General features: G+C 41.3%; 1 protein-coding gene across 9 annotated transcripts in view; it reads left to right on the forward strand.

Moving 5' to 3' along the window:
• UTRN (utrophin) overlaps positions 1-16,520 on the forward strand; it is a 358,149-nt gene that overhangs the window by 63,755 nt on the left and 277,874 nt on the right. For 8 of the 9 annotated variants that reach the window (XM_051613510.1, XM_051613511.1, XM_051613509.1 and 5 more), the window contains 3 exons: positions 8,190-8,282; positions 9,722-9,799; positions 15,894-15,986. In XM_051613510.1, coding sequence (XP_051469470.1) covers positions 8,190-8,282; positions 9,722-9,799; positions 15,894-15,986 — 264 coding nt within the window. Of the gene's footprint in view, positions 1-8,189; positions 8,283-9,721; positions 9,800-15,893; positions 15,987-16,206; positions 16,293-16,520 lie in introns of those variants that run through there. The other variant, XM_051613514.1, reaches the window with a different exon arrangement.

A 16,520-nucleotide genomic window follows, 5' to 3' on the forward strand; every position in this document is an offset into this window, starting at 1 on the left:
ATGGTCCCATCTGCACCTGCTGGTAATGATACATAATGAGGTTTAATTGCAAGCTGAGGTTAGTACTGTTATGTTAAACATATTGTAATAACATAAGTGTATGTAAATGCCTTAATAGATACACTAAGGAGAAAAAAAGACCCACAGAGAGTTGCTGATGCTGTGTTTGTTTTGTTGCCTTGCTATATCTAATATTTGCTTTTGTTTTTGCCTCCTTCTACCATGTTTTCAGACAGGTATTTCATATGTTCTGTGGATTGAGTATCTTCAGAGTATCTTTGCTCCTTAAGCTCACATCTGTTGTCTAGTAGAATCAAACTTCTCAGCATATCTCAGTGATGAGTCTTACTTTTCCCCCTCTTAGTCTGTAGTTTTAAATAGCTATTTAGTTGCTTGTAATTATTTTTAAGCACCAGTAGCAATATTTTTAGTCTCTAAGGTGCTTTCTTCTTGTGATTGCAATTTTTCATTTATTTATTTATTACTTGGTATTTGAATTCATAGTTTTGCTACTAGTGTTGTGTAGAGATGCCACAACTACCTAGGCATATTTAATATAGACTAGAGCATACTCAACTGAAAAACATCAGTAGTTATGCATGCTGTCCTGTAACTCCTGCATTTCAGTGGAAGGAGAATGGAAAAAGAAGGATCATGTTTTAATAAAAATAATTCTGTAAACAAAGGCTGTGGTCTTAAATTAGAAATTGGCAAGATTATTTGTTGGAACTTGTTTTCTTTTTGCAATGACCTTTTTGCTTTTGGAATTGTTTCCCACGTTGAGTTCCCATGTAGTGGTCTCATGATGTAGCAGCACTTGACATGTTTCTTACTCTGTATTGGTCATGATGAAGTGTAGTTTTTGTGTTGTTTGTAATCAGCTTTAAGTGGGTGGTTACCATGAATTTGCTAGGAATGTATTTGAACATTACAAGTGGTTCATGTCCTAGTTTAAGTGTCCAACCTGTTAAATATTTTCCTATTTACTGAATATCTTATTAGATATTAGAAATAGTAACCTGTGGGTTAAAAAATAATTAACAAAAAATAACTCTGAACTTCATATAATTCAATTAAAGATGAGGAAAATAGGATGGAAAAATCAAGATGTACTCTATCCTTTCGGGGTATTTTGGTGTTCCTGAGGCGGCAGATGATCTGAATGGCAACTAGGGCTTTTCCCTTCACTTCTCTGATCAGCCAGAACTCGTCTGCTGCATTCCCTCAGTGGCTGGTAAAGGTCATGGGTATGCTTTTACAATATGTGTTACTTCCCTGGGGACAGCCTGTGTGCATTACTGTGAAACTGAGAGGACCTTTCATCCTGGTTTTAATGTTGTTGCTTGGAGGTTTGAATCGATGTTACCAAGGAGGATGTGAAATAGAGGTGGCTTATCTCTTATTCTCAAATATCTTTGACATTCATGTATTGGAAAAAGATTTAGGTCTAATAACATACCTTCAATAATGATTGATTTAAAGAACATATAAATTTTCTGTTGTAGGTAACTAGGATGGCATAAGAGAAAACTGCATGCTTCTAATAAGTCAACTTAGACATTAAAACTTCCTTAATGGCTATCTATGCATTTAATTTTATTGTCAAGAACAATATACAAAGAGCATAAATAGCTGTGATGAAGTGAGAAATAATAGTTTGTGTTAAAAAGAAGTTGAGGCTTTGTCTTACTGCGAGTTAGTGAATCCCTTTAATTCTCTAACTTGGCTCAATTTGATACGGTTCTCGCTAGTAATAAAGGGAAAGTTATTAATGTTCTACTGTAAATGTATATTCAAGGAAGATTGCTGCCTTGCAGCTGTGAGTGGCTTCGGCAGAACATACTGTAAATGTTGATGCCTGATCTTTCTACTGTCAGTAGCAACTGATGACTCTTAAAAAATCTAGTCCGGATTTTGTTTGTATCTTCCTCTATTTCCTGGGAATGCTTTCTGGCAAAGAGAAGGAATGATTTCTGCACAGTCATATTGGCTGGCCTGGATGACCCTTCTTTGCAAGTAATCCTAGAAACACACGAGGCAGTGTGAGTCACCCTCTTAAACCTGATCCAGGTAGAGGGGCTGAAAGATGGCCAACAGCCATGAGAGGGCAGCTGCTGTGAGGAGACTGCTGCACGTGGGATCTCCTTCCCAAATGGTGCCAGTGTCTTTCTGGAACATGCAAAGCTGGTGCCTGTAGTGACTCGTCTTGCCGTGTATGGCTAGTTTCTTGTCTCTAGCTCAAAGATCATTCAGAAACTGCTGCTGCCCCATGACAGATGTTTCAACAGAACAAAGTGTGTTCTGCTGTGGATAATTAATGAAAGTTGTTCTTTTTTCTTCCCCTATTCATGTTAGCACAAAGGCTGGCACCAATTTCTTTGTTGGAAAAATTGTAACATGGAGGGTTGGATCTGGTTCTGATCCTTACGTGTGAGCCTGATGGTAGATAACAAATGTCTTGGCACACAAAGTTTATAGTAGCACAGGCAGGCCTAGCCCCAGCTTACATACTGTCTCTAACTCTTATTTCTCTGCTTTCCTTTCTCTTCCTCTGCCTTCCTTTCCCTTTCCTCTTCCCTCTTCCTCTTCCCCTTATGCTAGCTCCTGTTGAAGTGAATGACCCTTTGCAGCTGTCAGTGCCAGTTCAAAACAGTAGGGAATCAAAATGGCCTCTTTCAAAGTCAAGTCTGTTAATTATGTTCTTTTGTGTGACTTATCAAGCCCTAGTCTACAACAGCAACTCTGTGTGCAGCTCTGCTGGCAAAGCCCTCTTGGGCAGGCTGAGAGAAAGAGGTTTCTGCCAGTGTTTTTTTGCTGTCACAGCAAACATAAGCAAAGCTGAGAAAGCTACCTTCTGTAAACTGATAAGTGTTCAGTGAGGGGGATGTGAGTGTTTTATACCCTGAACCATCGTAGTTCTCCTAGGTCATTGTGTGTCTCTGCCTGTCCTTTATACTATCTTCATAGTATAAACTGGACCCTGTTTTGTCTCTGAGAAAGGACCCATTATCTGCCTTGTATTTGTACAGTGCTAAGCACAATGTCGGCTGCTCCTGAAGTGCAGTGCAGCCATGGCTAACCATTTGTCCTTGCTGAAGGGGTCTCTAGTTTGTCATTTACACTCATAGAAGGCAAAACCTTATATTTCTTGATGCGTTATGCTCAGTGAGGGACTGCTTTTCCTTATAAGATGCTGGCAGAGGCTGAACTGCTTTGTACTTGTGTAGTCTTTAAGTATATAGAAAATGAGTAAAAAGTTTTTGGTTCTGGAAAGGAGAAATTTCCATTGGCTTAGCATACTGTATACCAGGCAGGACTCTACAGAGAGAAAGATGGACACATGTTCTTCCTATACTGCAGATATGTTTGTTTACTTGTGTGTGTGTATATCTGTGGGTACAGACTGTTTCAGAAGGCCAGATTGCTTTCTGGAGGTTAGGAGTGAGTGGTATGGGTGTGGGCAGGGCTGGTGGGGGAAAGCAATCTGCCAAGCCCCATGCCATACACTGTAGGGTGGGAAAGAACTTCTGATCTCCCCTAGAAGCTTAGTTCTTGGTGCAGCATGCCAGTCTACCCCAACACAAAGTTGGTCCCAGGGCTGCCCCCTCCACTCCAGTGTCGCTCAGGGTGGTGCTGCCTCCATGGGCCTGTCACATGCCCTGAGGTGGGGGAGTCAGGGTGGTGAGTCGGAGCCAGGGCTCAGAGTGCTTCTGGCCCCACTGGAACTTGCTTTGAATTAGGTTCCCTGAGTAGAAGCACAGGTTGAGCCATAGATCCGGTTTCCACATGGCCTCTCTGCTGCCACAGCAGCCTCCCCCAGTAGGATCAATGGCGGTTTCTACCTGCAAAGAGATCAGGCTCTACATCTTTTTTCTTGCAAGGAGATGGTGGTGATGGCAGCAGTGTGCCCTGACTCTGGGCTGGCCTGTGCCTGGCACAGGAGGGCTCGTGTAACTGTTCTACCAGCATTGCTCCAAAGCTTTTCCTTGTCTTCTCTTGAGAAATGGATGTATGGAACCATCCCTTGGGCTGCCATTTTTAATGATTATTTTCCATCTCACTTTCTAAGCTTAATAAACCTTAGAAGTCACACAGCCTTCAGAAGCTGGAACATGTAGCTGTTCTGTCTGAGAAAGGAAGGAAGCTTCATAAAGCACAGCGGTTGCTATCTAACTGCACCACAGGAAGGCTGGGCAGCATCCAGCTGCATTGTACAATGGAGGACAGAGCAGTGATGTTCCTGATTGCAGACTTATGTGGCTTAGATAGCAGCAGACACTACATGGAAATGTGTGAGGAAAATGCATGGGTGGGAGGAGGCAGTGTGAGCTGAGGAGGGTGCAGCACATGCACAGTCTTCACTCCCATTGTGACAGAAGGGCTGTGTGCTGGCTCTGTGCCCTGATGGGACAGCTGGGGCTGCTTGGGTGGCCACTGTCACCAGGTGCTTGCATGTCTCACGTAGGTGTGGGAAGCTGGAGAAGCAGGTTTCTAGCCTTTCTGCCAGGTACTGCAGTGGAGGTGGTGATGGGCTTGGCAGGGTGGATGCTGCTCCCCTTTCTTTGCCAACTTTAGTCACCCTGCACTTGAAGTGCTTTCTGTGAAGGGACTTCTTTCCCATAGAGAATGTTTTGCAAGACTTCACTAAGTACAGAGGCTTTGTGTGCTGCTGTGTCTCTATTTCAAGGATAATGGATACTTTAATAAACCAGGAAAGAGTAGTTTAGATTGCAGAAATAATTTGATTCTCTTCTGCTTACTAAACTGATGATGACGTGGTGCTCTAACAGCCAGTGAAATGGAAAAAACATTCTCCTGAGAAAGTGAATCTGAATTATTTCCACCATCACAGCAGGGCACATTGCATAGGGCAGGGATGTACCATGACCTGTTGAAGTGAATAACTGAAAGCAGGAAGTAATTCAGCTTGTTTTCATACATGTGAAGTGAGGGGATGGGAAACAAAGAAGACTGTATGCACTCAACACCCTTGTTGCACTGTATTAAGTGAAGCATCTTTCTGCTTTTCCAGAAAGATCCATATATGTATTTATTTATATATATGTATATATATATAAATTCTGGACCTAAGGCAACAAATTTATTGACAATCAGAAGCTATAGCATTTTCAGTTTTAGTGTTACCAGTTTGTGCTATGTATGTGTGCAGTATTTTAATTATATAAATAATTAAACCAATTACTTCTGTAAAGCATTTTGCACTGTCTCCTACAATGTCCTTGTCGCTACATTGAAGAGATACAGATTTATGAATGGGCTATTAGATGGGTAAGGAATTGGTTGGATGGTCACATTCAAAGAACTGCAGAGGACTGGAGCACGTCTCCTGTGAAGACAGGCTGAGAGACTTGGGGTTTTTCAACCTAGAGAAGAGAAGGCTCCAGGGACACCTTATAGCAGCTTTCCAGTACCTGAAGGGGGCCTACAGGAAAGCTAGGGAGGAACTTTTTCCAAGGGCTTGTAGCAACAGGACAAGGGGTAACGGCTTGAAACTGGAAGAGGGTAGATTTTGGTTAGACATTAGAGTAGTGAGACACTGGAACAGGTTGCCCAGGGAAGTTAAGGATGCCCCCTTCCTGGAAGTGTTCAAGGCCAGGCTGGATGGGGCTCTGAGCAAGCTAGTCCTGTGGGAAGTGTCCCTGCCCATGCAGGGGGTTGGAACTAGATGATCTTCAAGGTCCCTTCCAACCCAAACCATTCTGTAATTCTGTGATAAATGTTCAATATCCAAATGGAAGTCAGTAACGAGTGGTGTCTGTCAGGGACTATTGCAATCTGTAGTGTCATGTTCAATATCTTTATCAATGACATGCAGTGGATTTGAAAGCACCCTTAGCAAGTTTGCAGACGACATCACACTGAATGGTGCAGTTGATTGGCAAGAGGAAAAAATTGTCATCCAGAAAGACTTTGACAGACTTGAGAACTGGGCCCTTATGAACCTCATGAAATTCAACAAGGCCAAGTACAAGGTCCTGCACCTATGTCAGGGAAATCGCCAGTATCAGTACAGACCAAGGGATAAGTGGATTGAGAGCAGCCCTGGAGAGAAGGGCTTAAGCATACTGTTAGATGAAAGATTGGACATGAGATGACAGTGTGCATTTGTGGGGCAGAAAGCCATTTTCTGGGCTGTATAGAAAGAAGCATGTCCAGCAGGTCAAGGGAGGTGATTCTCCCTCTCGGCTCTTGTGAGACCCCACACTTTGACGGCTAACAGGTGTTTACTTTCACAATGAGCACTTGAGTCATATTGCATCCAGTGAGACCTCCTTTAGCTCCCTCTGTCTGCTCTTCTGGACACATGAACAATTTTCTCATGCCCTTATTAACCTACTTTTCATATCTTCTGTCTCGTGATGCAAACCAAATTTAAACCAAATTTGGCTGGCCTCTGGGGGAATTGAACTGTGGATCATCACCTCCTGTTATACACCATAAACTGTACAAGAGGCTTCCCTGCATCTGCTTCTAGCCATGCCTCTTCTCCTGCCAGCACACTTTAAAGGCTTGGTTAAGTTGCTACACAGCAGTGAAGCATCTGAATCATCTGTGAAAAATGCATGTTTTAGGAGGAAAGCCTTGTTCCTTACTGTGCTAGAAAGGGTATAGCTGAGCTCAGGAAGTGGAATATGTAATGGCAGAATGTTATCAAATCCTGGTATTAATGAATGCTCTGGTTTGGTATTGGTCTGAAAGCTAGCTATAGAGCTTTCTACACCCTTTCCTTAAGTATATGTCAACATCTGGATATAAATATCTTTAAGTATGGCTTGTAAACGTAATTGGAGAATAAATTTGTCAGAAAAACTCATTGCAAAACTAATATTGGACACTAGGTCTATCATCTGTGTGTTTTAAGATGTGACCTTAGTTCTACAATCTTTCTCACCGTGGGTTGATACTGTATGAATTACATTTAGGTATATCTCTGTACAGGAGATTAAAATTTGGTTCTGCAGCTGTTCAACTCTCATTTCTTGTGAATAGTTTTAGTAGTGTAAAGTCTAATTAAAGTGGACATTTAAGAAAAACCCTTATGAATTTTTGGGAAAAACAGATACCAGAAAATTGGGTTTAGTGGGCAGTTCAGCTCTCTCTCTGATTTCTTAGCCAGCGTTTGGCAATTACTAGCAGTTGTCAGGAAAGGATGAGGTAAGTGAAAGTAGAGGAGATCTGTGTCAGCTAATTCATGTCATGTAAAATGAACGTTTGATAGGCTTCTTTCTAAAGAGCAATGTTGTAAAGCCAGGGTGATAGAAAAAGGCAATATTGGGAGTTTCAGGTACTTTCTAGAAAACATTTTTCATCTCAAATTGGCACTTCAAAGGGACAATAAAGCAGTAGCTTAACTGATTTACTGGCAGCCAGCAGCTGAATATTACAAAGCAAAGGCACTTACTTAGTTGCTGGCTGCCTGTGTCTTCTCCCTCTGCTCTGTAGCACTTTCCCACATTAACTTCCTTAGGATCCAAGAAGAAATAATATGAAAAAGGAGCATGGAAAAGGTTAACGTGATTCTCTTGACATCTGCCACCATTCTTCTACAGTATCTGTCCACTCCCAAAGAAAAGTAATATTATAAATATATGATTTAGAGTAGCTCTGAGTTTCACATTTTGCTTTTTCCAAGTAAAGAAAATTATTAATTTGTTTCAATATCTATTACATCTTTTGATCTACTAGCCTGTATAGAGGAGTGGCAGCTCCTTACACAGGGCTTAATTCCAAGTCCTTTTTTGTTTTCTCTTTTTATAAATCTGAGAGAATTCGTCTCAATAGCTTCTTTCTGAAAAGCCCCAGTTTCTTCCTTTAGATACAGCCAGACCCAAGCATTCTTTCTCAAATGGCTCCTCAAACTTGCCAAGTTTTTTTCTTTGCCATCTTTGAATGTTAACGTGTCTACCCTAATGTGAGCCAGATGTACCAATTTGGTGTCTTGGTAATAAGCTGCTGGTGCACAGAACCATAGAGGTGGGGAGAAAGAAAACAAACAGCACTGAGGAAGAGAAGGGTGCCTTCCTGATCACTGTCACAGTCCCCTAGCTTATATTTACCACATTCAATATGGAATGAGAATGAAATAAATGATGAAAAGGAAGAAGTACCTTTTTCAGGCAGATTCTTCTTAAACACTATTTTTATTACTGCTTTTGTTTCCTCTGCAGAGTGGGAAGCCCCCAGTTAAGGACATGTTCACAGATTTGAAAGATGGAAGGAAGCTTTTGGACCTTTTGGAGGGTCTGACGGGGAAACCTCTGGTAAGAGAAACGTGTATGAGTTGAATTCTCATTTATTAAAAAAACTCTACAAAATCAACAAATAAAACAACAAAACCCAAACTATGCCACATGATTTTTCTTAATTTTAGTTTACTTAAAAACCCATTTTGCTTGCAGTCTGTACTTGTTTTCTACTGTTTCAGTGAAATTCCCATGAACTCAAATCATGGGATTACAGGGTCAAGCTGAAGTTAGCTGTGTAACCCTCTCTCCTAAAAACATGCTGTTTAAAAAGGCATGAAAAAGCAGTGGTGTTATTTAAAAACATGCTAAACCAGTGGTGTTATTCACATAATGTGTATTTTTAATAGAGATTTTTTTTAAAGGTCTGCCTCTGGATGATCTGGGAGAGCAGCCTTTAACTGGATATCTGTGAACTTTTTCTAACAAGCGCATGAAAGTTTCCCTAAAAAACAAAGACAACAGCTAGTAGGCAATGCAGAAATCTGAATCTCCATTGAAAACTCCTTTGCTATCTACAGGTTGGGAAAGGCTGAAAACTACAGAAGTTTTTTTGAGAAAGTGTGTGTATGGCTGAAAACTTCCTCTTCTAACACTGATGCTTCTTTGGAAAGATACATGAGGCATAGTGAAACCTGTGCCAATACACGGGATTAAATTGTTTATTTCACTATTTATAATAAATCTAAGATTCATTTATTAACTTTATGAAGGACCTTCAGCCATTTGAAATTTCACCTTGCAAGCTTGCCTTTTTTTTTCTTTTTTAAACATACACTTCACTTGTAATGATTTGTGGTCTTATTTGAAGTATACTGAAGACAATAGAGTCTTTTGGTTACTGATTCTGTTGATTACCATGTTCTAAATTTAGTTCTAAGCTCTTGCAGATCATATTCTGCCACAGGAGTTAAATTGCAGTGATTAAAAGCAAATAGGGTGGCAGGTATTGTCAAGAGCTGTGATGTTCCCTTCCCCAATATAAAAGGAAGAAAAAGTCAGGAATTGCAACTTCTTCCCAGTATGTAACAGTTTAACAGGCTTTCGGTGCCAAAGAAACAAATTGCTGCTTGTTCCCTCTTGGGAGCCAACCAACTTCAGCTACTCTGGCAAACATTCAAAACCCTCAGATTTTCCCCAGGAACTCCCACTTTGCTGTTGTATTGCCAATTTATAATTCTGCAGATGCTGGGAATAAAACTTCTTGACTTACCAAAGATGAAGTGAAACACGTTTTGAATCCAAGGCTTGTCCTGTGCCCTGAATTGAGGAATAATGTTCTGACCCATTTTAATTTTGAAATTATTGTCAATGATCTTGTTTGCTTCCATTCTTACTTAAAAAAACAAATATCTGGAGAAAATTAACACAAATTTCCTGTTGTTTGCTCTATAATAATTTTGTTTGGTCTGTCAAGTTAATTTTGATGTTAACAGATTGTAACTTTTTATTTTCAGGCTAAAGAACGAGGTTCCACAAGAGTTCATGCCTTAAATAATGTTAACCGAGTGCTGCAAGTCTTGCATCAGAACAATGTGAGCATATTTTTCCACAGCTTTGTGATAGTCTTTCATTTATTCCTGTGTGTAAATGGGTTCAAAATGGAGAGAATAATTTTTTTTTTATATCTAAAATGAGAATTCAGTGAGATGGATAAAGTGTTCTCAGTTTTCCTTATCTGGTGTAGAATTTCGGTGTCTGACAGTTTTATGAAATCTTAAACTGCTAACTTAATATTATTAACTAAATTGTGTTTTGTTTTGGGATGTGTTCAGCTTCCGAAATGAAGGTGACTTGAAACTCTGCTTTGAATAGCTCATGAACCTGGCAGGACAAAAATAATTAATTTTCAGATTGCATAACTGGTGCAAAAATCTGTGTGGGTATGACAGGTTTTGTCTGTTTTTTTAGTGTCCTGCTCTCAAAATCCAGGAGGATTTTTCCATTGACATCTCAATACTGTGTCAAATCTGGATTGACTTGCTAATTTGGAGCTTTGGTTAACTGATCAGAAGAACAAACAAACAAACCAATTCTTAAGAAAAATAAAAATAATAATTGGTTTTTTGTTTATTTTGCTTTTGTCTTTACTGCCCAGAAGCCAGCAGTGCTGTAATAAAGGGATTTTATTTTTCCCCTAAAGAAAAATTCCTGATAAGCATACTCACTATAGTTAGAATTTCTATTTCCAAATGTCAGATCACTAAAATAATAACATTCTGGCAATAACATTAATCTAATGGAGAAAGTCACTGACACATTTATGTAAAGTGCTGAATGAAAAGTGATGAATATGCTGTTGGTGGAAGGCTGCTTTTTAGGAAGTAGCCAAAGTTAATGGTGAGTTTGGTTTTTTGATCTTTGAGGTACTGCAAATACTGATTAACTTTTTCTATGGATAAGTAATGAGCCTTTCTGGCTTGAAATGTATTTATTTTATAAAATTAATAGAGGAAATAATACAGAATTATAATAATGAATTACTTCTACCTTAAGCAAGATCTGGGCTTCTAGAAGTAAACAGATGATGTTAGTTAGCTGGAGATTGTTAAGGTCATGTACATGTTTTATACCTACTGCCTAACTTCATTAGAAGATGTGTGTGTTAAGATGAAGGGAAAAAAAACATCCACTGAGAAGCAGCTACGTTCTGTTGCCCAAGAATTTGTGGGCTATATAATATTCATAACTTGTGAAATAATTTGTAGACATGTTTAAATATTGCAAGGATCACACAAGCCTAGGGTGTATTTCATAGAATTGTTATGGTTGGAAAAGACCTTCAAGATTATCAAGTCCAGCGTGCCATGTCTACTCATTTTTTTGAACACCTTCAAGGGCAGTGATGCCACCACCTTGCTGGGCAGCTTGTTCCAATGCCTCACCACTCTTTCAGTGAAGAAATTTTTTCAAAAGTCCAACATGAACGTCCCCTGGTGCAACTTGACCCCATTTCTTCTTGACCTACTCACTAGGGAGAAGAAGCAAACACCAGCATTAACACAACCTCCTCTCAGGTAGTTGTAGAGGGCCATGAGGTCTCCCCTTCTCCAGGCTGAACAGCCCCAGCTCCCTCAGCCTCTCGTCATAAGACCTGTTCTCCAGATCCCTAATCAGCTGAGTTGTGCTTCTGTGCACTCTCTCAAGCACCTCAGTGTCCTTTTTATACTGCAGTGCCCAAAAGTGCACACAGTGCTTGAGGTGTAGCCTCATCAAGGCCAAGTAGCAGGGCAGGATAACCTCCCTGGTCCTGCTGGTCCCACTATTCCTGATGCAGGCCAGAATGGTGTGGGCCTTCTTGGCCACCTGGGCACACTGCTGGCTCATGTTCAGCTGGCTGTCTACCAGCACCCCCAGGTCCCTTTCAGCTGGGCAGCTCTCCAGCCACTCCTCCCTAAGCCTGTTGTGCTGCCGGGGGTTGCTGTGGCCAAAGTGCAGGACCTGACATTTGGCCTTGTTGAAGCTCATGCAATTGGCCTTGGCCCATTGATCAAGCCTATCAAGGAGATCAACACCCCACCCAACTTAGTGTCATCTGCAAACTTACTGAGGGTGCACTCTATCTCCTCATCCAAGTCACCAACAAAGATGTTAAACAGCAGTGGCCCCAGCACTGAGACCTGGGGAACACCACTTGTGACTGGCCACCAACTGGATTTAACTCCATTCAATACAACTCTTTGGACCTGGCCACCAAGCCAGTTTTTTTATCCAACAAAGTGTGTTCATATCCAAGCTATGAGTAGACGGCTTCTCTAGGAGAATGCTGTGACAAACAGTGTCAAAGGCCTTGCTAAAGTAAAGGTGATGACATCCATAGCCCTTCCCTCATCCAATAAGCAGGTCACCCTGTCACAGAAGGAGATCGGGTTAATCAAACAGGATCTGCCCTTCATGAACCCATGCAGACTGGGCCTGATGACTTGGTTGTTCTGCATGTACCACATAGTGGTACTCAGGATGATCTGCTCCACCAGTTTCCCTGGCAGTAAAGTAAAACAAACAGCCCTTTAATTTCCCAGATCATCCTTCTGTCCCTTCTTATATATGGGGGTAACACTGGCTGATTTCCAAGCTGTTGGTATCTCTCCAGTTGGCCAGGACTACTGATGAATGATGGAAAATGGCTTGGTGAGCACCCTGCCAGCTCTTCCAGCACCCTTGGGTGCATCACATCTGGCCCCATAGGTTTGTGCACGTCTATTTAGTGGAGCAGGTCACTGACCATCTCCTCCTGGATTGGGGTGGGGAGGGGGTCATTCTGCTTCCAGTCCCTGTCTCCTGGCTTAGGGAGTTGAGATTCCCTCTATATGACTGGTCCTGTTACTAAAGACTGAGGCAAAGAAGTCATTAAGCACCTCAGCCTTTTCCTCATCTTTCATCACTATATTTCCTCCTGTATCTAATAGGGGATGGAGGGTCTCCCTGGTCTTTCCTTTGTAGTTAATATATTTATAGAAGCTTTTCTTGTTCTTTATCACAGAGGCCAGATAAATTTCTAGCTGGGCTTTGGACCTTCTAATTCCCTCTCTGCATAGCCTCACAACATTTCCATAGTCGTTGTGGGTGGCCTGCCCCTTTCTCTGAAGGCCACAGAGTCTCTTTTTCTCCCAGAGCACCAGCCAAAGCTCCCTGTTCAGTCAGACAGGTCTTCTATGCCTCTGGCTTGCCTTACAGCACATGGGGATGACCTGCTCCTGCACCCTCAAGACTTCCTTCTTGAAGCAAGTTCAGCCTTTCTGGGCTCCTATACCCTTCAGAACTGATTCCCAAGGGATTATGACAATCAGGCTACTGAACAAGTTGAAGTTTGCCCTTTGAAAGTCTAGGGTGGCAGTTTTGCTGCCACCCCTCCTGGCATCTCTAAGAACAGAGAACTCCAGCAGTTTGTGGTCACGGTGCCCAAGATGGCCTGCAATCATCACATCTAGTAGCCCTTCCATGTTCATAAAGAGCAAGTCTAAACAGAGCACCTTGCCTGGTTGGTTCACTCATCAGCTGTGTCAGGAAGTTATCTTTGATACGTTCCAGGAGCCTCCAGGACTGTTCCCTCTCTGCTCTGTTGTAATTCCAGCAGACATCAGGGAGGTTGAAGTCCCCACAAGAACAAGAGGGGAACAGTTCATCCACCTCACTGCCCTGGTTGGGAGGTCTGTAGCAGACTCCCACAGCCATATCAGCCTTGTTGGCCTTGCCCCTAGTCCTTATTGAAACACGCTCAACCTTGTCATTGCTGTACTCAAGTTCTAGACATTCATAACAATTCTTAATATACAGGGCCACCCCACCACATCTCCATCCTTGTCTATCTCTCCTGAAGATTTTATAGCCATCAATTATGGCATTCCAGCTGTGTGAGTCATGCCACCATGTTTCTGTGATAGCCACTATGTCATAGTTTTCCCATTGTATCAAGGTTCCAGCTCCCCTTGTTTGTTGCCTGTGCTGAGTGATCCTGTGAACTTCATCCGTCTGATGAGCAGAAAGGTTCTAAGTAATGAAGTTCAACTTCTTTGACTTGTGGACCAAGTTTTTTTTAAAAAAGTAATTAAAAAAAAATACACTGGAAAAAATTCCAGACAGCCAGTATCAGTCTACTATCAGTAGTACTGCCTCTCTGCTGTCACCTTTTTTTTAATGATTAACTTTGCTCAAGTCTCAGTAGTCCACTCACCATCTTAGTGGATTGCTGGCTGCATCCTTGCATAGCAGTTTTAGTTCAAAATTGTGAAAATACAGAAATGGACATGTGAAGTATTTTCTTTGATGTATGGTGGAAATAGAACAAGGAATGCATCACCATTATTATTACAATCTATTATTATTGTTATTAATTTTATTATAATTGTGATTATTTTATTATTATTTATGTGCAATTAAAGTGTTTTTTTTTTGTTACTTGTTCTCAAGAGGGTAGGGGTTTTTTTTCTATTACAGGTGAAAAAAGTTCTTGCAATGTAATTGTTTTATTTTAGTGCCCTGGACCTTTAGTCTTGCTTTCTGCTCGTGCTTTCCAGTGCTTTTTAAAATAATCTGCACTGGTTATTCTTTTACCTGTTTAATTTATAGTTATCTTAAAATATTTTTGCCCACTATTAGCAAAGAGTGTTGCTGTAAGATTCTGTTACAACTGCTGCAAATGTTGGGAGGGTGAAATCCACAAGCTTCCTTAGTACTTTGAAGTATAATTTGTGGTTCCATGTTAATGTCTCAACACAGTTTTGATTTGATTCTCCTAACCAAGAGACCTGTGGGGAACTGAAAATTGTCAAGATAGTATCTGAAAGCAATGAGGTTGCAAGTGCATTTTGCAGAATTAAAGCTGTTTGTGATTGTGTGATAAGAGGAAAAATATTCATGGGCTACCATTATATTCTTATGTATTAGCAATATCTTCTAAAACAAAAAGAAACTTTGTTCTTGTCTATTCTGTCATTGCATGCTACGTCCACTGAGAGCCAGAGTGTGGGCTTTGTTACTGTCCTGTGATTGTCTGTATTTTTTAATTGCTAGACAGCTCCTTGATGCAGGCTTTGTGTCAGTGACCAGTTTGGATTCCAATCAGTGCCCAAATACAGTTCTCAGAGTAATTGTGAGCTGAGAGGAGTTTCTGATAGGCACTGTGTATAACACTGTTTTGAGCAGGGAAAAAAGCTTCCCCATCAAGGTGAAATGCACAGTTCCACCTGCCCCTGGGGCTGCAGTATGCTCCCAGTTCAGGTTATTTACAAGAGCGAAGCCCCACTACCTGCCCTGTGTGGGAGTGTGTTGCAGCATCTGCTGTACATGTATATACAACCAGGGAGGTATTTTTCTCCACTGCCATACCCAGCTGTTCCTGGCCCAGTTTCCGTAGACGTGGTGTTAACTAGTATAGTGTGCTGCTCTTGGTTCCCTCCAGAAGGTGGTTCAGAGTTAGTGCTGCTTTCTCCGTGTTGACTGAATGGAGACATACCGCCCCATTTCAGTTCAGACTCTAAAGCAGCACTGAGTGTCTGGTATTGTGCTTTAAGCTTTACTTCTTCTGAGGGCTGAATGCTTGATTGCACAATGAGTAGCCTCTCCTGTCCTCTTGCTTACTAAAGTAAACTTGTCTTTTCTGTGTTACCTTTTAATGATCTTGGACCATCACTGAGTCTATACGGGGTGCTATGGATATAGGAAACTTGAAAATGTTATTTTTCCCTCAGGATTTTGGTCTCCTTATATAAACTTGTCCTATTTGGGTACTGGTTCACGCAAAGGACAAACATTGTTAGAGTTTGCATGGTTTTGTATTATCTCTGACTGTGTCTAGAAGCAGGACTGCTTAACTTTTTTTTTTTTTTTAAATATCAGATTCTTCATGTTTGCATTTCTATTGGTCAGTTTTGACTGCTGGTATGTATCTGTATATTAGAGGAGAGGATGAAACTCTTCTAGTGGAGTATCTCTCTGATGCTGTCTTTTGTCATGTTGTTTCAGCAGTTGTCATGACAAATTCAGATAGGTGGTACTTGCTCATCTCTGATCTAACCACAGTTAGTTCAGAGCACTTGGTAATATGTGGCTGGACAGTCAGGAATTTGGGGTGGGGTTGTGACTTGAAGCTGTGGTAACAGTGTTTAATAGTTGGTCTGATTTCTCCAGGTGGAGTTGGTGAATATAGGAGGAACTGACATCGTTGATGGAAACCACAAGCTGACACTGGGGCTGCTGTGGAGCATTATCTTGCACTGGCAGGTGAGAGGCTGTTGAGAGAACTCCTTTCCCTGTACTTTGATCTGCTGGTGTTCTCACAAACATTCCCGGTGTTTTGATGGTGGGAAGCACTGCTTCTATTTTGGGTCGGTAAATAGAGGCAAGCCAGTGTTTGGTTTCTGATCTCTGTCTATTGGCTGCCTCCTGCGACACGTGTTCTTGCATGTGCTCAGTTGTACTCAGTCTCTCACTTGAGTTCCTGCTGGTGTTAATCGCAGAGAGGCTTTTCAGGCCGAAACAGTGTGTTTATACTCCTTCCTCAAGGCATTTATGAGCTTCTGTTAGCAGGTGCTTTTTTACTATCTATGTAGTTGTGTTGAGCTTGTATTTTATATGCTGCTTTGTAGGTTTGTTTCTCTTTTCTCTCTTGGATTATCTAGGTAACTGGGAGAATCGTTTCGTTCACTTAGAGGAACTTTGGCAGATGCTTATGCATAGTACCCAAGCAGTAAACTGCTTTTCTTGGCTGTGTAGATATCCTTCTCTTGCAGAAAACCTTTTGCAAGCTTTATTTTT

The sequence above is a fragment of the Apus apus genome, chromosome 3, assembly GCF_020740795.1.
Source record: "Apus apus isolate bApuApu2 chromosome 3, bApuApu2.pri.cur, whole genome shotgun sequence".
In the NCBI taxonomy this organism is placed as follows: domain Eukaryota; kingdom Metazoa; phylum Chordata; class Aves; order Apodiformes; family Apodidae; genus Apus; species Apus apus.